Genomic DNA, 26,217 nt, shown 5'->3' with positions numbered 1-26,217 from the left:
AATACAGGTTCATAATATGTAAATGTATTATCTATTGAATTTAATCAAATACATTTAATTTACAATTTCATGTAAATTTCGATAAAATTAATTGTTCTTAAGTTCGTTCTGGCAATGCTCTTCGAGCATTCTCAACTGTTTCTTGTTTTCTTTTTTTCTTTTTTTTTAAGCCGACGAAAAGAGCTTTGCTGCGTCTGCAGAAAGGGCATTGTTGTGTCTCCTAGTAAAAAAAAAAAAAAGTTTTTTCTTACAACCAATTTGTAACTGTGGAATATCATAAATGCTGTAGGCAAAACAATGGAAAACCTAGAAGTAGATTCTTATTACTCTCTTTTCAATCAATATTCCTTATTATTAGAAAGAAAAAAAGACATTTTAGAAACTGTCGATATTTCTACAATTAAAGAATAACTTGTGAAAGACTTTTTTTGTTTTGCGAAATGTTCTCTCAATTAGTTTCAAAGCGGCTGACTAACATATCGAGCCCTTGTAAGAAGAAATTAAAGTACGCTGGAATTATTGCACTCTAAAAGGTTAATTTTTCGGCCATTCTCCGTGGCAATTAAAACGTAATTCATGTAGCTTTCTTAACTCCACGGGAAGATAAATCACAATTACATACTGACGCCACAGCGAACATTATATGGCAGTATTTTTTCTATGAACCAGTAATACGTACAAAAACTTTAAATTCCCAATTGAACTATATACATTAAGGGGTCACTTCAAAAAGTAGAGGGGGCAAATGCCCCCCCTAATCGCCGTCCTGCATACATAGAAAGCAAACCTATACTACCATCACAATTTTTTATTGTTTAAAAAATTATGCGTGGTGAACCAGGTGTTGCTGTGTATACCAGAAAAAAAATAAAGAGGGTTATTTAAGCGGGCGAAAATGATAAACCTACTAATTAACTTTAGAACTAATTGTTAATCAGCAAGTAGGAGAAAATAATGACAAAGTGAGCGTCTTGTGGGTTTCTTCCATAGCATTTTCTTCTGAATCGAAACTTCTGTCTCGTTTGAGATTCCAATTCGACGAGTTTGCTGCTATCCTGATCGTGAGTGTCCGAAGGGGGAGGGCAGGGTGGGGCCCGGCCCCCCTGGCTCACGAAAATGTATACGTACTATAGCAAACCACGTATATGAAATACCAGACGTAATATAGCAACCATGGAATGGGCCCTCCCTAGAAGACTTTCGTCGGGCGCTCATGATCCTGGCTGAGGATCTTTGGCTTTTCTTCACGAGTATTTTGGCATCGAGGGACTAAAAATATCAGTTGAGTACGAGTAGGGCAAATCAAAGGCGTGCACATGAATAAAGAATTCGATTGTACAATTGATAATAATTCAGATCAACTTTAAATCTAGAAGAAATCTATGAAATATAAGTGTCACTGTTAATACTAAACAAATTGAAAGTAGTTCGGAAAATGTATCGGTGTCCACATGCCGATACCGATACTCCCAACAGTGACCAATATCACCGATACCAATAGATCCGTATATCCCTAAGATTTATGCTGGTTAGGTTTCGCAGGGGCTCCCCAAAATTTACGGAGGAATTGATAGAATTATATTAAATTTAAGCATCAGGTCTGCAAGTGAAAAAGGCAATAAAGGTATCACTGTATGGTGACCATTTACGAGAGAAGTGAAGTTTAATTTTCGACTGTATGAAGGTGTGGAGTGAGGCCATATTAGATAACTGCCGGTAGAGTGTAGTGTGCCACTGTTCCAAACTCACTATCTTAGTAACTAACTTAGAAAGTGTGTAATGCAGTAGGGAGAGAAAGGTGCCGATTGATTGCGGCAAGACTTGATACTTAGTGCCCCCCAGCGTATCGCCCAGTCCTTGTTCATGGCTATTCTATTTTACGAGGGCCTGATTGTAAAATCTACGGAAGACATACGTGAATTGATTTGAGGATTGTATAAATAATCCGGATATATCGAGATCTTACCTCTCGTATGTATAATAAGGTAGAAATACGAAATGCAAAGTGTGCTCTTTATCATGTAGTACTCCATAAGAAAGACATGATGAAGTGAAGTGCCATACGAAAGGCATGTGTTATTTTAAGTCGTATGGAGAAGTGTTTTTCCACTATCCTCGTATCCGTATGACTACCGTTACTGTCGGACCTGCTTCCTACGTACGGCCCTTGCCTGACTCGGTTAGATAGCATTCGTGCTTTTTTTTGTTGCTACCTAGCTCAAGCTTGTTTTTAATTTGGTTCATGTTTTATACACTGTAGTTTTTATGCCAAGCTGTATCCTCCCTGATACTGATATGATAAGTAAACAAGTTTATAATTCCGTGAAAACATCGTTTTAGTTATTTATAAATATGTCGGAATTTGCAACACTGAATAGTTGAGAGGTACTACTTTTGCGCAGTAATACGATATGGATGCATACGCAGTTAATGAAGAGTAAAGAATGCAGAAAATTAACAAATATTTGCAAGATATAACTACAGCGGAAGTAGAAAATTAAAACAGGAGGAGTTTGAGTAAGGTATATTAACATAACCGTGTGTAATTAGGAAAATAACATTTGAAACAGCTTTATTCCTCCGATCTTGGGGATCTTTCAGTGGAATGTTAGCTATTTATGCTTAAATTTTTGTGATGTGACTGCTTAAAAGATTCCACTGATGTAAGATAAATCAGTAAGGTCTCCATGAAGAATCAGTTAGTTGCCCGCAGAACAAAGTAGGGACACATTAAGCAGGTGTACTCGACATAAGCGTAGCACGTAAATCTGAAAGATTTAAGTTCAGTATTTTTTTCAAATCTGTTACGTTATATGCTTTCGCAATGAAGTGCTTAATAATAAAAGAATGATTTGCCCGGCCTTTATTCCACAGGAGTCCAGACATTAAGTTCATTAACTGCAGCTTAAGTTAAGGAAGGGTGGGGTAGTAGTCGAGAATCCTGCTATGAAACGTACTCCTTTTCGTCTAGTAAATACTATTTTGTAACCACCAGAAAATTAAGATTTTACTTTAACACAGATATAATTTGATACGTTTTGTTGAGATCAACGAACATTTATCAATAATGTCCTCAGTAAATTCTAAAGAAAAGAAATGAAATAGAATTATAGTTTAATATCTGACGGCTATTCCCTTTAAACTAAAGGAGACGGATTATTATAGAAAATAAATAATTGTGAAATTAATTTTTTGCGCTCTCCCACCGGGAATCGAATCCGGGACCACGTGCACTAGAGGCACATGCACTAGCTACTAAATTAGCGGGAGAGCTGGAATCCTGAAAGGATTATTTATACGTAGTGTGATTTCGCCATCTTTCGTGGTGCCTTCAAGAGCTAAACAGTAATAAAAGCTTCGGCTTTGTAATTATTCTTTTACATTTTATTGTATTTAGTCCTCTTTTAACACTAACACACAATAAAATATTTAAATTTTAGAGATGACTGTGTGCACACTAACTTACAAGTAACAGCAAGATCTAGTCTGAAGACCAAGTGGGTCTAGTCCGAAAAAAAATCGGGTTTGGCCCACTTGAAAAAATGGGGAAAGAATGCCGATTGGGTTCATATTGTAAAATATACATAGAAGAAAAAGGTAACTCGTTCCCGCTCCCAGCTGGTAAAAATTTACTACCAGAATGAATCGATTTGTGAATCCAAAACTAAGAACTATTAGTGGTTAGGGTGCATGGACGCTCTAGTTTTCCTTGAATAGACGAGCTTATCTGTTTATGCTGTGGACGGAAGAAAAGAATAAAAAGTGTGCCGTATCGTTTTTTAGGTTAAAAGTACAACATTTAAATCATAGGATGGGAATGGAAAACTATATGTAATACTTTTATATTGCACTTTCGGTTCTTTAAGATGAAATTTTCAAAGTAGAAGCACGAGACACTGTAAGTTAGCTGTATATGCTTTGGCGGCGATCCAACGTAAAATATCAAAATGGCTGCCATTTTTTTTCAAAACAGCACTGAATAAAAAGTTGTTGCAAGTTGTGACATTTATCCCAATGACATTGAAATATTTCGAAAAACCCAATTAAACCCGAAAAAAACTGTTTTTTTTGCAAACCCTGCATGATATGTAATATACAGCCTACGGAAAAATGACCACCAAATTCCAATAGGTGACTCCTTATATCAAGTGAAAAAAAAAGTTCTCATAAGTAATGGTCAAAAACAAACTAGCTTGAAAAATATGTGGGACTGTTGCAAGCTGTTCAAGGAATTATACAGGAACTAGTGTGCGCTGTAAGTATTCATGTTTCAGAATCATCTAGTATTAGCACAACGAATTGTATAATATAAGTTCGGATACGGGTGTAAGTGCTAATTGAGCATTCGTGTCGCCGGTACCAAAAGGGTGTAAAACATGGATATTTAGGTAGGGAATATATTAGTTCTTGTGTAATTCCTTGATCTGCTAGCGACAAGCCCCATAGTGTACAAGCTAGAGGGTTTCAAAAGGTGATTTTTCTCATTTTCGGTGGTTTGAAACTCTGGAGGAGGCGTATTTCAATTCATGTTTATTAGAACTTTCTTCTGTGCAGGTAATACGTAATTGCTTTAAAATACATTTATTTTCTGTAACTTTTCAATGAAACCGATGTGAATGTAAGTATGTTTGATAGTTTTTAGTTTCTGATCACAGTTTGGTCTTTCGGCCATAGAAAATTGAAATTTACTGAGTTGAGCGGACGGTGACAAAGCGCGGAGTATTTTTACAAAATAATATATTGATTTTCTTATATACCCAAGCGCTAAACAGCTCTCATTGTTGCCCTGATGGTTAGTGGGCCTTTAGTGCACTTGGTCCTAGGTTCCATTCCCGGTCGGAGAGCGTTAAAATTTGAACACTTTACGGTGGTTCGGATTTCACCTGAAACTGTAGGAGGACGTCTCAGCCTCAGCGCTAAATTTCAGTACATAACCAAGCAGACGTCGAGCGCCAGAGGAGCACAGACTTCAATTATTAGAATGGAAAAATAGAAGACCTTGAAGTCTTTGTCTGTCAGTGAATAGAAAGTGGGTGTAAGTGATGGCAATTATGTTGTCTGTATATGCTGTATAAATCGCGTTTTCAAGTTTTTGACCCCAAAAAACTTGAGAAAATCCGAAAATAAATAAATAAATAAAAAACCAAGCCAGTGGACTTTTTCAAACCTTGCTTGGCCAACTTAAAACTGGGAGAGCTTTTTTTTTTTATCAAATTAGCCTTTTATATAATTATATAATTAAAAGATTTATGGAAAGCTTTTGTATATAATTGTTATGTTCCCAATAAAGAACATAGGGCGTTTTCAGGAGTTGGATGGAACTTGGGATAATAACAACATGGAACTTGTGATGAGAACTAGAGGTCCTGGGGTGGGGGCGCGGTGGCTCAGTGGTACAGCGCCTACCTCAGGTGCGTGGGGTTCCTGGTTCGATTCCCGGCCAGGTAAGTTTGTGGTGGACATAATGTCCTTGGGTTTTTTCAGGGTACTCCCGTTTCCTCCTACATCTCATTTCATCATCTTTCACTTGCGTTAATCATAGTCTCCCTTACCCCCACGGACATAATCGTAGAACTTTGAACTGAAAAATTTCATTTTTAGAGGTCCTGGCCTTGTGTAGTTCGTGAATTTTGGTAAACAAGTACAGCAGATTTCCTCTTCCAACATCCAAGTTAAAAATTAAAAAAAAAAAAAAAAAAAATCCCACGAAGTTCTTCATAGAGAGTAAGTTTGAGTTAACATTTTAACTTTTCACGCGGATGAGGTTTGTAACTGACTATAATCACACAATGCCGCCTATCATATTGTTTGTGCTTACATGCTATGTGATGTTCAGGAACGTGGATTCTCTTCTTTTGAGTTACGAGAGCATTATTTTGTTTCTCCATTGGTAAGGGGTCTGGTAGTAGTTCGATGCCAAGGTGGCTACGGAGTTGTCATTCCATCTGCATATGTAAATAATATGATCACATTAGAAATCGTAATCTCTCATCTCTTTTTTTCATTTAATTTGCGCGGACGAAAGCACATTTACCAGTTCTTCATTGCAGTACTGTACCGTCTATTTTGAACCACATGATTTGCATTTTTTCCAGCATTGATTACGAGGTGAAGAGATTATCAAAGAATATCTCAGCTGGAAGAGTATTAGTCACAATATCCAATAAGATAGTTACCATTTTAGTCCAAGTAGAGAGCTAGATTCATCAGTAACCTTCCATTCCTAGATTTTCGCATGAAAATATACTAGTTATTTTACAGATGCATAGTATAGTATTGTTTAATGCGATTTTTCTTGAGAAAAATCGTAAAAGAAGGGAAGTTATCAGTATGTCTTCAAATGCCAGGTTTTACACCAAGAAGCAAATCATGAAATATCATTTTGAAGGTTAATAGGGTATTATTTTGTTAAAAAAGAAAAACTCGGAAGAGATTGTAGTCATCAGCAAAAGAGAGAGATGTGCTTTGAAAATAATCAGACAGATCATCTATGAATAACACGAAAAGTAAAAGACCAAGGATACTTTTGTGATTAACACCAGTGTTTACATAGAGAAATTTGGATGTATCATCAGAAGTGACTACATAGAAACATAGCTTGCAACGTGCTATTATGTTGAATCTGTTCATTAAAAAAAAAAAAAATGTATTGCTTCTTGTTTGATGATTGTTTTTACTCAGGAAAGAGAGGGAGAAGAAAATACTTAAAGAATCATGTGCCGAAGAAAAATAAATTGTAGCACAATGTCCGGTTGCTGAAGAGAAGAAATAACATAATCTAGATTACTTTCCTCTCTGGTATGTCTAGATTGTTTCAGTACCAGTGCATGAATAAATGTGTCCGGAGTGTTAGGGTTCGTAATCGTGTTATTTGTTAAGCCACTCTTTAGACACATTAAAATCACCATATAAAATTATGTTATCGTAGGAAATTGCCACTAAAATAGTCACGACAGGTTTCTAGGACACGTCCTAGAAGTATTTTCTTCGATTTAATAATAAATATGTTCTTTTACCCGAGATCTGATTTTTATCTGCTTTGAAACATGTTTATACACTCAACTTCATCCTCTTTGGAGCCTGTATCCTGTTTATAAATGTCGAGATACCGTGTCGTTTAACAAACTTTCGCAGAAAACCAAACCTTCGTATTGCTTAAGCTCAGGTAAATGAAAAGCACCGTCGGTTATTTCATTCTTGATTGACTTTGGATTTTGCCAATATAAGAATTAGCGAAGAAGGAGCGAGATTTATCTTTGTCTCCACTCAAAAACACAAGAAGAAAAGATGATCTTTCTTGTGAGCTCCATGTCACTATTAGAAACCTTAGTGAGAATCTAAGCGTTTTAAATAAACATATTCTCTCAAAGCATAATAATAATCTTTCCGTAGTTCCGTAAGTAGGGTAACAGTGATCATAATGTAATCAATTATTAATTTTGACTTGTACCTGCTTGAAAGACGAATTCGTTCAGGTAATGAGAGTACATACAAAATACTTGGATACTAAAGCTTCTGGTTATTTTATGCTTTTAATCGAACACTTGAACTTGTAATATGGCCGATATGCTTAAAAGTATGTTTTATTTTGTTATGGCACCATCTACGTGAATGTATCTTTCTTAGTGCGTCCAGTTCAAATTATTTCTTTCATACTAACACCAAATGTTGCAGAACTGAGAGTATAGAATAGAAACATGTTCTAGGAAGCAGTAACCATATTGAACGTTTAAGTCTCAGTTTTCGGATATGTAACCTGACCTTTTCTTATCCTGTAGTTTCACTGATTAATAGTAATAATTCAGTATTTCAGAGTAGTATGTTTGTTTTATACTTTTTAAAAATTGAATTGGCGAGTGGAAATAGGACATTCCGCAACATCTTATTTTTGGAAAACAAAGTACGAAACCGATTACTGAAAATACCAATGTTTATACAAAAATACCATCATCGTAATGAGATTGATTGTTTAGTTAATCAGAAATTGCTATCGCGGAATATTCTTCTTTATTTTTAGAATGCGTTTCTTTTTCCATTCACCGATTCAATTATTAATTCTTTTGGTGATAAATTTCACTGCTATAGTCTCATTTAAAAATAATAAACCATGTAATTTGTCTTTCTTTTCGTTATTTTAGGAGCAGTTTGTAAATAGGAAACTATGGCTGACGAGGCTGGTGGCAATGGTGATGGCCATGTTTCGAGGAACCTTGGATTTCACTTCAATCTGAGACAGATCCAACCTCATTTAGTTCACTTAGGACATGTGCAACACGCTACCACAGAAGGCTCTCGTCGAATAAGTGCAAATTTAAATACAGTGATTCAAGAATTAAGACCCCTTGTTGCGCAAGCTGGAGCACAAAATTTATCATTGTCGTCCATATTCCGACGAGCTCATTCTCATCTACCAGGTTATAGCATCATGTCGCGAAATCCGTATCAAACACGCAGTGGCTTCCGTCTAAATAATCCTCCTCCTCCGAATTCAGAACCTGGTCCTTCTAGCGACAGTTTTGTGATTACCGTGGACGAAGTGGATGTTGAAAGTCAGCAGCAAGTACCAGTTAGTAGTGGCAGTAGTAATAGTAATATTGCTGGTGATAATAGTGAAAATAGATCTTCGAGTTTTAGTCAGAACAGTCAACGGTCTGGAGACATTAGAAGAGAGATAGGTCCAAATGCTAACAATACTGGTAACAATAATAATAATAACAATAACAACAGTTCTCAGCGGACACAAACTGCTTCAGATATTCTCCAACAGAATCCAGAAACGAGGGAATTCCTTATCCTCATTAATCGTTATATACCGTTTTTCCTTATTCTTTTGGCCAAAGGAGTTTATGATCACAGAACAGGTAAGCTCTTCTAGTATCAGAATAATATATTTGGAAAACAACTTGGAGTCGATTATGGACAATTTTATATCACGAAGAAATTGTAGTTTAACCATACAGTTTCAGTGTACGCTGACACCTTTTTCAATTACTTCCATATGTTTTTAAACTGGATCCATATGCGACAGTTTCTCCCATCCTTTGTAACCTTCATGAGAGCGAAACTAAACAAAATCATTTTCAGAAATAGTAACGAAGTCGGCTTCATGAAAAAGCAGAGCTTGTTACAATTGTGAAAAGTGGTAGGAGTTTTTATCAGGAAGGCAGCAACCATTGCATATGAATCCACTTTAGTAATATTAGAAATCATAGACAAAAGTGTCAGAACACACTGAAACTCTATAATTAAATTACAGTTACTTCTTGGTACAAGATAATGCCGTATAGCCTAAAGCAGACGGTGATGATGAGAAATGAATGAGGCCCGAAATGGTGGAATGAAGAAAGTGGTAGGAAACGGGAGAACCCCGAGAAAACCTTGCACATAGTGTTTGTCCACCACAAAGCTCGTTTGGCGCGAGCTAGGATCGAACCAAGGACCTCATGTTCATATTTGAGTTACTCATTTTGTATGCTGTAGCATCTATTAGATTCTTCTTGTAGTCTGATTTCTTTAATCGCAAGGCTTTTTTCCCTGGATAATGTCACTGTAAAACAAGCTGTTTAACCCTTTAAGTTAATTAATTTAATTTGTAGAGTTGTTTTTATGTGAGTTGAAGAAAGCAGGAGGGCGTTGGAAAGACAACAGTAGATGGTTTTCTGTACAGACCTGGATGGTTTTACCTGTGAGGATTGCTAAAACAGATGTTGGTTGTCAGTCAGTTTGAAGTTACTTGTTTAGTTGCTTTAGATTGTTGGAGTGATCTACAAGCAGTGATGTAAATTTTCCGATTCATGAAAACATACTCCACATATTCCTACATCGTTGTTTAGCCGTGAAATTTATTGGTAATAAATATTGTCTGAAAAAAGTTTCATGAAGTGAAAAGCTAACGATTCTTCATTTCTGCAAAAATATTTTATAAACTTCAATGTGTTCTTCCCTCAAAATTCACCTCTGATTTCACAAAATTATATTTCGTCAGTTTAATACGCGTAAGACGAAGTTCCCTCATAGCTTTAAACACAATAAAATCAAAGCATTTCTTCTTATTTTCTGTTACAAAAATAATCTTCATAAGGAACTGGAATTTCTATGTTTTATCTAGCTATTTCATCACATAAGGAGGCCTATATGTGATGAAATAGTGGAATCTTCTGTTTTTGAAGTAATGATAAATTCACAAAGGTTCCTTTTTCGCTTTCTTGTTCCATTTTAAACAATGGGATGGGATATTTGTACTCTACGAACTCTATTTATGTTCTTTGCACTTTGCGTGCGCGCGCACACAGACACACACACACGCATATATATATATATATACAGAGATTCACTATGAAAGTTTTTACTTGCCAACTCGAAATATTAGAAAATTTTCCAGTTCCCGAAAGGTAATTGGAAATTTATAATTTGTTACTCTTTAACTTTCCTCTACAGGAATTCAATTTTATAGATCAATATGCAGTTAAATATAGTGGATATTTTTCCACCTAACATCAGTATACATAATATTCAATTGTCCGGGTTATGTATGAAAAGTTTTTCCGCTTGTTTATATATCATAATGAAAATTTTCCGATCCATGAAAATTCGTTTCACCTGTTTCGACAGAAAAATAAAACTTTCCGATTCACAAAATGTTGTTTTACTTTTTGCTTCAAAATGATGAAAATTTTCCTACTTACGAAAAGTTTTTCCTACAGAGAATTTTTCGATTCATGAAAAATTGTTTCACATGTTCCTACATAGTACCGGAAATTTTCTGAGCCATGAAAATTTTCCAATTAAACGATCTTCCACTTTCAAAGATCTCTATATATGAATTCATTTAATTTTACGGTTAATGAGGAATCGTTACTTGATCAGTGATATTTGTTTAGAACGGAAAATTTTCTACCTCACATCACTATCTACAAGTTTTATATATATATATATATATATATATATATATATATATAATGTGTGTGTGTTTGTTTGTTTAGGATCAGTAGAGAACAAAGAAAATAAGACAAGAGCTCGTAGTACGATTTTCGTTAAATAAAACAACGAAAAGAACTTCATATGTTACAGACAGAATTATATGGTCAAAAGATTCAGTGTAGAGTGAGGGATGGGCATGAGAGGAACAAGCATATGCGTTAGCTGATTTTGAACTTGATCCTTAGATTCAATATATTTTTATCATTCATGTTGTGCAGAGCAAACTTACTGTATATTTTCTCGAAAAAGAATATATAATATGTAAAGTTCTTTTCATTTGGAAATCCTCAGTTAGTAGCTTCCGTGATGTTGTTAATATTTGATTTGCTTTTAAATAGTTTTACATGTTCAGTGCAAGACCGACGTGAGGAATATGTACATGACATATCTCAAGTTGCATTGCTCTTACACAATATCTTTTGCGGTATAGGGTGATCTTTTGATTAGGTTCAATGTATCCTTTTGTTTTCACAAACTAATGCATACTCAAGAAATCCTACGCAAAGCTACAGTTCACAACCATGGCGCGTGCATAGACGTAAAATTAGTCTCCCCTTCTCATGTGGTTTGGAAGCGACGTTAAGCTGTAGATCTACGTTTCACATAGCCTTGCTACTGAAAGACGCTAAACCAAAATCAAATTAATTCTGTTTCGGCTTTCGCGTAGCCTCAGGGTAGCGCTGGCGCTTTGTTTGTAGGTTTTAACCTGCTTGGGAGCATAGAAGCTTGATAATTCATCCCATTTTCATTATAGCTCACGTCCTTCATAACCTCGATCTTGCATATGTAAGTGAAAATCCAAATCAACTAAATGTCAGTTAGCTTAAGAGAATGGTGGCTTTGTTGCACAGCAGTTATCTCCGATGCTAAAGGTCTGTTTCGATCCTATCCATGTAAGCTTATAGTGGGAATGTTTTTCCTACCATGCGTATCACGAATTATCATTATTATTTGCAGTCACAAATTACGGGAAATAAACGTTTAGTTCATTTTGCAACTTGCTGAAATACGAATTTGATGTTAAAATGCGTATTATTGAGGAAATACATCAGATAATCACTATTCAAATAGTCTTAGATTATTCAGTGTAAAGCGTCTTGAATCTTTGAATCGCAGTATTGTGACAGTTCATTTAGATTTAGTGATTATCAAATGTAAGTGGCAGAGAAAGTGGTCAGTTTGATTGTACATTCTTAAGTACGTAGTGTGTGAGGTTCCTTTGATAATATTTAAAGATGAGCAAGTATAAATAGTCTTCGGATTTTGGCGTTTTTTTAAATAAAGGAAATCTTAAGCACAAATTATAAAGCATGGTAAAGTGAAACCTGTCAAGAGTCTGTAGAGAGGAATCGAAATTGTTACTGTTACAAACGACTGAAACAATACTAAATAAACAAAAACTAATAGGGACATTCCATTTCAGATCAATAAACTTTAGGGCAAAAATTTTGATCAATTCAGATTTTGATGAAAGTTCTTTCCTAGTAAAATAGTGAAATCGGCCCTTGATCCAAATTGGATTGCTATTCACCCAAAAGGTTACCCTTGACTTAAAACTACCCCAAAACAATTTTTGACCCTCTACCCCTCCTCTTTCCGAATTATCGTATCATACATGCCCAAAATTGAACATTTTTTAATTTTGGTGGGGGTGGTCCAAAAATTTTGAAAGTTTCACAGATTGTAGATACCATGTAGATGCAAACGTGCAATCTTTTTTTCAAAACTATCAATTAGTATTTTCTTTATTTTTTGCGTGTTGAAAATTTTTTAAAAAATTGTAGAAAAAATTGGGGGGGGGGGTACGTTCCAGACTTTTTGGTTAAAAAATTTGTTATAGCCTTAGGTACAACATATATTTTTTCGGGGTCTTAAAGTGAAGGCAGCATTGTCGAAAAGAAATAAAACTAAGACAAACGTGTTTCTCGCACAGTTTTTTCAACATTTTAGGGCCCTCAGGGTGAAAACCTTTTCAAACAATTCTTTGCCGAAGTTCACAATTTTCCTTTCTCTTGCATCCCTTTTGCTTGTGTCGTTCTTTGGCTGCTTCGATTCTGTCCATTTCGAAATAAAAACTCCAACTATATATATGTTATAATGCTTCCACTTCAACCGACTCTTGCAAAGTTAAAACCTCGCGTCGGTTCCTCGAATCTATCAGTGCTTGCCTCAGTGGTCACACACAGTGGTGCTCTCTACCGGTAGCACTCTCTACCGCGAGCTGTGTGTAACTTTGTTGTACAAGAGTCGGGTGAAGTGGAAGCACTGTTGCGGAGATATATTTGGTATTTCTGTTTCGAAATAAACACACAGCCGAAAAACGACAGAAGCACAAAGAAAGCAAGAGAAAGGAAAATTGTGAACTTTGGCAAAGGATTGTTTGAAGGGGGTCCTCACCTTGAAGGCCTTAAAACAGTGAAAAAAAACTGTGCGAAAAACACGTTTGTTTTCAGTTTTATTTCTTTTTGACAATGTTGCCATCACTTTCAGGCCCCGAAAAAATATATGTTGTACCTAAAGGTATAACAAATTTTTTAATTAAAAAATCAGGAACGTGTCCCCCTCCAAAAGAAACAACAATTTTTTTTTGAAATTTTCATCGCAAAATAAATAAATAAATAATAAAGAAAATATTAATCGATAGTTTTGAAAAAAATTGCACATCTGCATCTAAATAGTATCTACAATCTGTGAAACTTTCAAAATTTTTGGACCACCCTCACCAAAATTTAAAAATGTTCAATTTTGAGCATGTATGATACGATAATTCGGTAAGGGGAGGGAGTAGGGGGTCAAAAATTTTTTTGAGGTAGTTTTAGGCCAAGGATAACCTTTTTGGGCAATAGCGACCCAATTTGGATCAAGGGCCGATTTCACTATCTTACCAGGAAAGACCCTTTCGTGTGTTAGTAGGGCTTGATGAGAAACGACCAGAAATGAAATTTTTCGTTCCTGGCTCTTACAGTTCTTGAGTTGCAGCATCACAAAGTCTGACTTTTTGTAAAATATTTGAGTCTAATTCATTATTAAAAAGGCTTGTAACTTTGGTTCTAATTAAGATAGGAACTTCATTCGAGTGTCATTTTAAAGTTCTTGGACAGACCTTTCGTTTGATATGCCACACTTGACCTTTCCTGTAAAACTGAAATTTTGACCTTGATCTTTGACCTTGAATAGTAGAAAAGACGTGGTCATCGATTTTCGTGATAGTTTTACAGGATAATAGCTATTATTGGTGATGAAATTTGGAAAGTTTCAGAGTGGGACAGCCATGGGATGCTGAGTTATGAACTTTTAAATGAAAGTCACTTATAGTAATTTTGACCTTTTGCCGAAAATTTAGCCACATTACTGATTATAAATGCTTGTAACTTTTGTCCTGATTATGATAAAAACTTAATTCCGATGTCATTGTTAAGCTTGTAGATAGACCTATCATTTGATATGTAACACTTGATCCTTTCTGTAAAACTGAAAATTTGACTTTTGACCTTGAATGACACAAACAATGACGGAGTAGCTTTTACAGAATAATTGCTTGATATTGGAGATTACATGTAGAATTCCATAATGGGATACGCATGGAATGATAATGTATGTATTTTTAAGTAAAGGTCACTTATTGACCGAGCGAAGCGGAGGTTAGTCGATTTGTGTTGTCTGTCTCGCGATAATTTTCGAACGTGTGAATCGATTCGAATGAAAGTGTCACAGATTGTTTATTGGTTCAAAGGACAAGTCAAGTTCGTTGGGTAGTAAATCAGATGAAGACATGAGGGTGAAATCTCCTCTGAAAAGTACAAAAATGTAGAAAACTATTATTAAAAGCGAATTTAATGGATTATTTTCTGTTATTAGAACTTTATAAGTGTTAAATACAAACATACCTCGGGGATTCCGGGCTAATAGTTGGGAAGGAGGGAGAATCGGGCAAGAGCGTCGCCAGAAAATGAAAAGGGGATGATAACAAATCAGACTAACTAATTGCAATGATAATTGCACAGCTTTATCGCAAGGTGTACTTTTCGAAGAACCGTAATACTAGTAGTAATTAGTCATTTGTTTATAATTACATTGTTCGTTATTCAGTGGACTAAGTGTACTTTAACGTAGAAATAGCCGTGAAAAATTCTCTACATACCTGAGGACGAAATGCCTGCACTAAAATTGTTTCTCTAGCATAGTAGTTGATTTTTGAGAGTCTCCTTTGTTAAGCACATATGTGCGTCCAGTGGCTATTAGCGGATGAACTGTAGCTAGTACACATGTAGTAGGACGTGTTAAAATGTCTTCCTTGCGGGGATATGTGAAAGATGGATTAGGCCCTGCAGGATGTAAGAATGTCACAGTAACTTCCTGCTCAACTTCGTCTACAGACAGTACATATCCTAACCACCATTTGCCTTCATAAGCACATGTAACAAAACCTTTTATTGCTTCTGTGGATAGATGTGCTCTTAATTTTTTCACACAGTAAGTTCGGTATTCACCACTGTTTGAGAATTTCTTCGCATGTAAAGTATTTACAGTAACAGGTAGGAAAGCATGTAGTTTCTGAGTTCCAGCTATTGCAGAGGCACTGTTGTATCTTGAGGTAAGCAGCGATTCTTCTGCAGCGTGTGACGCTCGGCATAGCTGTAGTAGCCCAGGTATAAAGTTGTTTTGGAGTCATTATTTGTTCATCACACGGATTCTGGAGACTAGCTTTGGCGGCAAGTCGTTTTAATGTTCCACCCAATCCATCACAGGCACTTTTACCACGTGCCGTGGCGAAAAAGTGCCACTCAGCTTTAATTCCGAAGTCGTCTTCGTGCGAACACAGGTTAATGAAATTTTTCTTATTTTTGTATTGTGCTGCAGCCCCGTCAGAAAAGTAGAAAATCTTTGACCCTATTGAAAACTTAGATTTGAGGAAGTGTGTGATTTTTTTTTTGGGGGGGGGGGGGGATATGTGTACTGCTGTAGTGTTGTGTATGAGGGAGTCAGATATCACAACAAAACTTACGTGAATTATAGAGTTTGATTTGTAGTATGCGACGAAAGGATGTATGGTTGCCTGGGAATGGTTCCAATGGTAGCCTTGCACAGAGTCTTGCTCAACAAATGAGTAATTTTCACTGAAGTCACAAAGAGCAATGAATTCACCCACATAAAGATTGTCTTTGAAACCTGTCTGTTTGTTGCTTTGCGGTAAATGAGTGGCACAAAAGAATCTGTAATTTCTCACTGAATTTTGGGCAGAAATCTTCTGGTGATTCTTGGATTGTGCATAGAGTGGATCGGTCTGTGACCCATTGACGGTATGTTATACTGTCTATATTATGTTCCTCCATATGGTTTTAAAGACTTATTATTAACCTCTCTGTACCAGGACAAGTTTTACAGTCACCAAAGTAACATGATATATTAAGTGGATTACAGACAATCTGTACAAGGCAGTCGTGATATGATATAATGGGATGTGCATCAGCTGTAAAAGTGTCGATAGTTTGGCTCCTGCTATCATTAGTTTCACATTCTGATGCGTGCTGCAAACCAAGCAAATAAAACACAAACCGAATGAGTTCCAGCAGCCCCGCTAAGATACACTGCTTGGTTCTCAGTTCTGAGAAACCAATGGAAATATCAGGATACTGATTCTTAAACGCCTGGAAAAGTTCTTTCAAGTTGCAAAGAATGAGCCTTTTTTGTTTGTGTATTTTCTGGTCACCAATCCTTACAGAAACAAAATCTTTTTTACCAGGCATTATTCTGCTGACAGAATCTGCTTCATAGAATTCTCTGACCACTTCTACAACTGACGTAGGTAATGCCTTCCCAGGTACGATGTTAGGTGTTGCCATTATATACCCTTCTCTTGAACCTTTTTTTGCACTACGTACCATGTAATTAGGTGCACCAAATTCTCGCTGAATTTTACGAACTGACCAACTCCGCGGCAGTACTGTTAGTACTTGAATTTTCTCACTTCTTTTGACACAACTTCCGAACTTGTCTTTAAGTTGTTGCAGCATTTCTTGAGTAGAATCCTCTTTGTCACTACTGGAACTTTCACTACGTTCAACATCGAAAATTTTCCTCTTCAGGGCAGATCCAATTTTCTTCACTTTTTGTCCCGGATATTTCTTTTGTGAGATCTTAGTTTTCAAAATTGGAGACTCGCCAATAGAGAGTAAGCTTTCATTCACAGCCTTCAAATTTTCATCGTCGTGTATTTTTTTCTCTGGTGTACTAATCTCAGAATTATTGTCTGTATATTGATCTGTTTCAGTCACATGTTCATAATCAGGCAACTTCGCGACATCTTTCCTGCACATGTCACATATTTTATACTAGCAGCGTTCACCCCGCTTCGCTGCGGTCACCCCGGAACGCAATAAACTTTGTTACTTAGATAATTTTTACTTTTTCGCTTTCAAATTGCATTAAATGTTAACATTATAGCGCCTGTCATTTATGTTAACCCGCCGAGTGATAGCAGCGTTCACCCCGCTTCGCTGCGGTCACCCCGGAACGCAATAAACTTTGTTACTTAGATAATTTTTACTTTTTCGCTTTCAAATTGCAGTAAATGTTAAAATTATAGCGCCTGTCATTTATGTTAACCCGCCGAGTGACACGGTCATGCGGGTTGCATATAAATACGTTTATTTTTACCTATGATGAACTAATAACAAAGGATTTGTACGTATGGACACTTGAATGGTCAATTATCTCAAGACACTGGTAATTAAAAATTAAAGTGATGTGATAAAAACCATCTAGGGTCCAAATCCTAATAACCCCCCAAAAATGAAAGAAATTGGTTCAGCCGTATTAGCGTGATGAGCGGACAAAGGATTTGTACGTTCTCTTTTATATATATAGATGTCTTCTGCAGTACTGGTACCTTCTTGATCATCCATTCTGTGACTGACCTTAGACCTCTGTTGCAATTATGGCCGTTAATGGAAAAAGGATTACAACAGTATTTTTAGTACAACAGTTCAGTACCTTTCACACTGGAAGTAGTTGCCATTTTACTTCATTGATGACCTGGGAATCCATATTTCAGAAATGATAATGATAAACTCTGAGGAAAAAAGAAAAACATAGTAACAGTATATCATTAATATTATTATTAGTATTAGTAGTAATACTAATACTAATATTAATAATTTAGAGCAAATAAAACATATACTAACATTTTTTCTTCTGTCATCACCAATAACAAGCACTATTCTGTAAAAGCAACTCAGTAATTTTTCGTGCCATTCAAGGTGTAAGGTTAAGATTAAATTTTCAGTTTTATAGAAAGGGTCAAGTGTTACATATCAAATGATAGGTCTATCTACAAGCTTAACAATGACATTGGAATTAAGTTTCTGTCATAATCAGGGCAAAAGTTACAAACATTTATAATCAGCAATGTCACTAAATTTACGGCAAAAGGTCAAAATTACTATAAGTGACTTTTACTTAAAAGTTCATAACTCAGCATCCCATGGTTGTTCCACTCTGAAACTTTCCAAATGCCATCACCAATAATAAGTCATTATTCTGTAAAAGTTTCACGAAAATCGATGACCACGTCTTTTTTACTATTCAAGGTCAAATTTTCAATTTTACGGGAAAGGTCAAGTGTGGCATATCAAACGAAAGGTCTGTTTATGAGTTTTAAAATGACACTCGAATGAAGTCCCTATCTTAATTAGAACCCAGGTTACAAACCTTTTTAATAATTAATCAGACTCAAATATTTTACAAAAAGTCAAGCTTTGAGATGCTGTAACTCCAGAACTGTAAGAGCCAGGAACGAAAAATTTCATTTCCGGTCGTTTCTCATGAAGCCCTACTAACACACCAAATTTCATCAAAATCTGAAATGGTGACCAAAGTAGCTGTGTTGATCTGACATGGAATGCCCCAATATGATTACGGGTAAGCGCAAGCAGACACAAGTGTAAACAAGAAATCATCAGTACAATCTCGGGAGAAAAACTCATCTTGTTTATTCAGACAGCGTCATTTTTGCAACTCGCTAGAAGTACATGAGTTTGTCGGTAAGATGCTCATTATTCAAAATGTAAATCAGGCTCTCACTGATCAAAAAAGTCTTACAGATTAATCAATGAAGTGTCGTGAATACTGAAATTAACCTTAGAATAATTGTGTTGGCACCGATAATATAATAATAATAATAATAATAATAATAAAAAAAAAGGTTGCTGCTTGAACTATTCCGGCACTTCAGTTTTGAGCTCATCCTTGTTGTGAAAATGTTCAAGCTCTCCGCCTGTCCAGTAATCAGACTCTTCAGTTGTTCCAATATCGTTGATTTTATTATTATTATTATTATTATTATTATTATTATTATTATTATTATTATTATTATTATTATTATTATTTTGTAATAAACGTAGTATACCGTACATTTAGACTATATTATGCTTTTCCAAAAAAATAAAGCTTTCCAAATGATAATTTTCAGAAATTTGTATATGTATTTACTCCCGCTTCAAATACTTGGTTATTGCTAAAACATTTGTCAGGTGTATCGAGAAATCAAGTTTTATTTGTGTACGTGTGTGTCTTTACGTGTATATATATATATAAATGTTCCAATTATTTGTTCTCTTTTTCTTACAGGAATTTTAATCTTTACTGGACTTCTAGTAACTTTCAGCCACGCAAATTCCATAGTAAAAAGGGAAATTTCGAAGCATAGCAAAAGAAACCTAGTGTCGCTACTTGTTCTTGTTCTCAACTTGTTGGCGTGCATTATTTTCATTTATTATATCTTCGATAATGATAAGCTGTATCTAAGGTATTTTCTTTTAACTATTAGTTTAAATTTTGGAGTAATGAGTTAAATTGCTATTTACTGAGGGGAAAATGTATTTTTGTCTGTTATATAAGGGAACATAGTGGCTTAGTGAGTACTCACCTCTGATGCGAGGGAGATCATAAGCTTGTAATGGACAATATTGATGTCTGTTGCTTTTCTTGAGCTGTTTTCATTTCCTTTTAGCTACATTTATGATCCAAATCCTTTAGTTTATGAGACATTGTGTCCGTGGGTTTTCTCTTGGTACTTACGTTTCCTCCCACTCTCTCATTGCACAGATTCTTCGTTTATCGTTCACTTGCCTTAATCATCGACTCCCTTATCCTAAAAAAGGCATAACCATGGAACGTTAAACTGAAATATATATATATATAAGTTTATAGGTCATACCCGTTTGCCTTTTTTTTTCTGATTTAAAAGTTTTATACACTTAAATGACGACATAGTGACTGTCGGATGTCTGTCTGTTCATGCCGATGTATGAGCACTCTTATAGTGACCATACGGTTCAACTTATCCGGTCCGAATTTTAAACTCATTGATTATATTAGATTCTCGAAGTTTATTTTTTCTTTTCCTTGTTTCTTCCTTTTTTCTGCCAAAAATGATAGTTTATTAGAGAGTGAAAATAAAATATTACGATTCTCTTGAAAATGGTACCGTGGCCCCGAGTAGCGTAGTCGCTAACACTTTCACCTTCGGTGCGAGCGATCCCGGGTTCGATACCCGGTGGAGCACTCGGTCGGAAAAAAATGTAAAACGCTTTTTCAGGGCAGCCACCCTGAATGAGGTTTTCCTCATTCACACCAGGCAAATGCCGGGATGAGACGTAACATGTAGGTCTCAGGCCGCTTCCTTCCTTCCCCAGTTTACACTATAAATTAATGTTCTAGTAACAACAACTCTGTAATATGTATGTCATTTGTCCTAAAAATATCGACTCATTCGGTTCTTGCCTTAACGAATATTTCATTAATAGCCTTATCATGTAGCATAAGCTTCAGCAATTCATGCTTATTCATTTTTATTAATGAGGATTAATCTTACGTGATTGATGGTTTACGCACTTACAAACTGAACTGAATTCAAGCCCAGGTCGTCGCGGTTCAGATCTCACGTTAATATTAGATTCTGATCTTTCATAACCTTGATGTTGCATGAGAATATAAAATTAAAACTTATATACAGTATGTCAAGTTATCTCATTAGTTGAAATCGCCCACAGGAAAAGTGACTTTCGGACGATTTTCTCAAAAATGACTGAGAAAATCACGAAGACTCCGCCTCTTCTTGACTTACGTAACTTCTACGAGTCTAGAGCTGAGGTATAGACTTGAACTGTATGTTGAGTGAACGTAAGTGGTCCTTTTATATAAAATTGCGGAATGCAATCCGCATGCCTTTCATATTTACTTGTCAGAAAGTTCCATAGGTATGTCTGATAGAATAAAATAAGTTTTGTGTTTATTTCAATAAAGCGAACTATATCCTGGAGACAACCTTAACTTAACTCATTCAATTCAGGTAGTTCATATTTTTCACTCAAGCCAGCCTTGAATTGTTGACATAGATTTTTTCAAAAGTTAATATTTACCTAGGTACAATAATTTGGGATTTTTATAGTTTGGTATACTATAATGATTTGGGACCGGCATATTGAAAAAAAACAAAAGTGGTAGTTTGGTGGAAACAGTATTATTTATCGGGAGGCTAAATGGTAAGTTTTTTTTTATTGTGATATGTAGTTCATATCTTTTAGTATCCCTCCTGTTCCTCTTAACTTTTCTTACTATGTATTTATATTTATTTTTAAATCTTTCTGCCCCTAATAATAGAATGCGAAGTATACCGACAGTTAGGATGCTTGTATTTTTGAAAAGCTGTTAAGCTAGTGTTAGCTACAAGCACTAAATGATTTGAATAAAGAAAAGTCAGAAACTAAGAACCCGTGTTAAATTTATTTGTGTTTTATAAGTCGTGTTTATTCATATTTATTTGTGCATTACACTGGTCTACATCAACTTTGCTGATTGGAGGCTACCAGCTGTTCTTTAATAATTCGAGTGTGCTAAATCCAAAAATGAAATCCGTTTTTCTTTATCACGTCAGGTATTTTCACAAAATGAAGTTTTATCTAACATTTCATGTATGCTTTAGAACCATTAATCGTAACGTAGTTCTACAAGATGTCACAAGATGGCAGCATATACACTGATACGTTTAATTTTATTTTTACGAGTTATTACCTAAGAATTAAATAATATATTAAATAAATTATAGGTAATTCAAAATCATGTTTAATTACAATTGGAGAGGATATTACGTATGTAAAGGGTTGAAATAAGGCAGCACTCGCAGCTGAATTTTTATGCAGGGTGACAAATTATGCTGTACTCTTTGTTTATGGAAAACACGGCGAGTTAATAGATTGCGAAAGGTGTGCTAGAATTTTGTGGAAGTTTTGCGAACATTTTCTGATCTGGTTATTTCTTGTATTGGTGTAGTGATATCTACAGGATTACAACTACTATAGTGTAGACTACACACATTCTGATCAAGTTGGCAGCTGTAACGAGTTTAAATAACATGACGTCTATTCGTAGAAAGGTTAAGAACGATCCGGATATATTTTGCTATATTTATGGTTCTTTCACAACCCCGAAACAACGAACAAATATTTCGGAATTTATACGAAAAGTGTATCATGCATATTTCGTAATTAAATTGGGTGACCAAGATAAACCATGGGCACCACATAAAGTATGCAGGACCTGTGTAGAAAATCTGAGACACTGGAGCAAGGTTCGAAGAACAAGCCTTAGTTTTGGAATCCCAATGGTGTGGCGAGAGCAGCAAAATCATGTAAATGACTGCTATTTCTGTATGGTAAATGTGTCTGGTATGAACAGGAAATCTAAGCATACTATTCAGTATCCTAATCTTTACTCTGCTAGAAGACCTGTTCCTCAGAGTAATGAAATTCCTATCCCTACATGCAGCACGTTTACAACTTCCAGTGATGATGACGATTGCTCTGTCAACACAAATACAGAACGTAGTGACGAGGATTTTGTGGTATCTGATGAATGCAATTCATGCAAACCCTTTACTCAATCAAAATTAAATGATTTAATTCGCGACCTTGCTCTACCAAAAGCATCAGGAGAATTGCTGGGTTCAAGACTGAAAGAAAGAAATATGTTGCACCAGGAACAACTATCGTATATCGGGACAGAGAGAAGCATCTATTACAATATTTTCAAAAAGATTAAGAACTTGTGTATTGTACAGATGTAGAAAGACTAATTGAAGCTATGGGATGTGATTATGATGCGAAAGAATGGAGGCTCTTTATTGACTCTTCGAAGAAGAGTTTAAAGTGTGTATTGCTGCATAATGGCAATAATGCACTCCTGTTGGCCATTACTGTTCCTGTTGGCCATCCATTCCCATCCAGTCTCCCATCCATTCCTGTTGGCCACTTCACACATTTGAAGGAAAGCTACCAAACATTGAAAATGCTCCTTGAGAAGATAAATTATGAGAATGGTAGATAGCTTGTGTGGGGGGACCTCAAGATAATTTCAATTGTACTGGGCCAACAAGCAGGTTTTACGAAATATCCTTGCTTTATTTGTTTATGGGACAGCCGTGCAAGGATGAACACTGGGTACGAAGATTGTGGCCTGCCAGAGTAGACTTTGAAGTGGGAGAGAAAAAATATCCGGAACGAACCGCTTGTTGACTCTAAGGAAGTGTTACTCCCTCCAGTACACATAAAGTTGAGATTTATGAAACAGTATGTAAAAGCTTTGAATCAGAATGGTGCTTGCTTCAAATACATTTGCTCGAAATTTCCTGCATTGACACAGGAGAAAATGAAAGCTAGTATTTTTGACGGCACCCAGATAAGGTTGCTAATAAAAGATAGAGTTTTTACAATCCATCAACCTCACAAAAAGAGATGCATGGGATGCTTTTTGTGCCGTTGTTACAAATCTTCTTGGAAATTTTCAAGCGGACGACTACGAGGAACTTGTTGACAATTTGTTGGCCACATTTCAGAAGTTAGGAGTAAACATGAGTGTGAAGCTTCACTTCTTACACAGCCATCTAGACTATTTTCCTTCCAATCTTGGTGCCGTTAATGAAGAACAGGGTGAACGATTTCACCAGGATATCAAAACCATAGAGAACCGGTACCAGAGAAGGTAGAACGAAAACACGATGGCGGACTATCGCTGGTGCTTGCAGCGTGACGTTCCGGAGGCCACTTACTCCAGAAAATCAAAGAAACGAAGATTTTTGCCTAAGTAGGTAAGCACGTTGTGTTATTTTGTTGTGTGTATTTATCAGTTCGAGGTGGTAAATGAGTTGGATTTGCTTAACTTTCCATCAAGTCTAAATTCATAATGACAAATAGGTTCGTAAAACTATTCCATACGTAATATTCTGGAACCATAAACATCAAATTTTATATATATCGTATCGTAATTTGTTCCGTATCTATATTAATATTAAGCCAATAGTACAATATTTAATGTAAGTTTCTTACTAAGATATATGGAAAAAGTAAGGAATTTCTGTCAGGGTAAGTATGATCCGATTGTGTAAAATTCTGACGTGATAGGCAAAAACTAACTACACCACTGGAATCAGCGACCTCGATTTTTTAAAAAACAAGTCAAATATCTCAATCAGCAGAAAAAAAAGTTTTCATATGTAGACCAGTGTTATCGATGTTAAATAAATAAATAAATAAATAAATAAATATATATATGAGAGAGAGTGAGAGTGATTGATTGTATGTATGTATGTAATGTATGTATGTATGTATGGTTTTCGACACATCGACTTGAGACACAAATTGCACTATGCGGCAGCGTCGCAGATAAAGAACCATAGAGTAGACCTACCAATGTATAAAATGGTTACATCAATACTTTCCAGATGGCAGTTGAAGTCGATAGACCTTGACACTAGCACCATTTATTAGAGTAACAATCAATGCTGCTTGATAGATTCTTAGAGCAATGCTAATGGTTTCCAGGTTAATCTACGACGTTGCCACATAGTGAAAGTTTTGATCGTCGTTGCAGCTGGAGGAGGCCTCGGATGGTATATCATTATGTAGCATTTTCGCTTTATTTTAACCTGAGAAATGGCGCTGTATTGTCGGTGTGCACCATTTTTATAGAACACCCTGTACATAAATTCAGTATTACTTAACTTCGATCAGTTATTAAAATTATTTATCACAAAATTTATTTTTCCCGAAGTGAGAGTCGTTTAAATAGATTTGAAGAGGAAAATTCCAACTCATTTCAAAGGAAGAAAGAAAAATAATTCCTCTTATAAATTACTGTATTCGTACTAATAATAATGGGGCAGATTCAGCACTGCTAAGAATGTGTGTTCTTTGGTGTCACGATCTCTACGAAGTGTATGACGTAAGAAGTGGAACTTCTTCAATCACACTGCGAAGTATGTGTTGCTGTAATTGTAAATATTTTTTTCTTTTTTCAGTCTAATATTCATTCCTCCGTATACGCAACCGTTAACTGTTTGGAATCTTCTGTGGATTGTTGGCATAACAGATTTTATACTAAAGCTTATCACCATCATGCTAAAAATTTTAGTAGCTGCCTTGCCTGGTAGAATTATGTCTTTTCAGAAAAGAGTGAGTTACTTTTTTTTTTTAAAAAAAAAAAAAAAAAGCAAAACTAATTTTTTGAATAGTAGCCTGTAAGATATATTTCGTATTTTTTGTGTAGCTGCAGTGTATAAATGTTGATTAGTTTTTGTATTTTTGTTAGCGGTATTAGTAGTATTTGTATATTTGCTGCTGCAAAAGTCATACCTTGTTCATAATAGTAGTTTTAGGATTAACTTCAGAGTTCGTGGATCGATTTTTTTAAATTATTATTATTATTTATTCATAAGTTGCGTAAAGTGTATTTAGAAATTGAATGTAAAGTTCGTAGATAAAAGATTAATAATATTTTCATTAAGATTAAGTAACTCTCACCTTTTATATGCCCTAGAAATCGTGATCGAATGATTATATTCGTAAATGATTTCGGCAGCCAACTCTGTTTTCTTCAACAATAAAATGGAAAGCTTCGGTTTCATAGATTTCTTTTTTCTTCTTCTTTCTTCAGATTTAACTAATTTTTTTTTTCACAGTAGTGTCTTTGTTTTTATATTGGAATCAAGAACGTTCTGAAAGTAAGTTTGATCTTTTTCTCATACGGAAACTTTATTTCCAACATAAATACACCATGGCATCATGAACTATGCACCTTGCACTATTTTTCGACATAGTCTCTACCGACATTGAGAAATTTGTCGTAGCGTGCAATCAGTTTGAAGAATCCACTCTGGTAAAACTCAATGTCGTGCGGTGCAAG

General features: G+C 35.5%; 1 protein-coding gene across 5 annotated transcripts in view; it reads left to right on the top strand.

The window, feature by feature from the left end:
- LOC145692890 (RING finger and transmembrane domain-containing protein 2-like) overlaps positions 1-26,217 on the top strand; it is a 59,375-nt gene that overhangs the window by 14,240 nt on the left and 18,918 nt on the right. For all 5 annotated transcript variants that reach the window (XM_081768438.1, XM_081768440.1, XM_081768439.1 and 2 more), the window contains exons 2-4: positions 8,139-8,861; positions 19,609-19,786; positions 25,334-25,487. In XM_081768438.1, the coding sequence (XP_081624564.1) occupies positions 8,162-8,861; positions 19,609-19,786; positions 25,334-25,487 (1,032 nt within the window). In that variant the 5' untranslated portion in view covers positions 8,139-8,161. The remainder of the gene's footprint in view (positions 1-8,138; positions 8,862-19,608; positions 19,787-25,333; positions 25,488-26,217) is intronic.

Source organism: Thermobia domestica, chromosome 8 (genome assembly GCF_964235325.1).
Source record: "Thermobia domestica chromosome 8, izTheDome1.hap1.1, whole genome shotgun sequence".
Classification (NCBI taxonomy): domain Eukaryota; kingdom Metazoa; phylum Arthropoda; class Insecta; order Zygentoma; family Lepismatidae; genus Thermobia; species Thermobia domestica.
The sequence above is the reverse complement of the archived record's forward strand: the minus strand, read 5'-3'. Positions and strand labels throughout refer to the sequence as shown.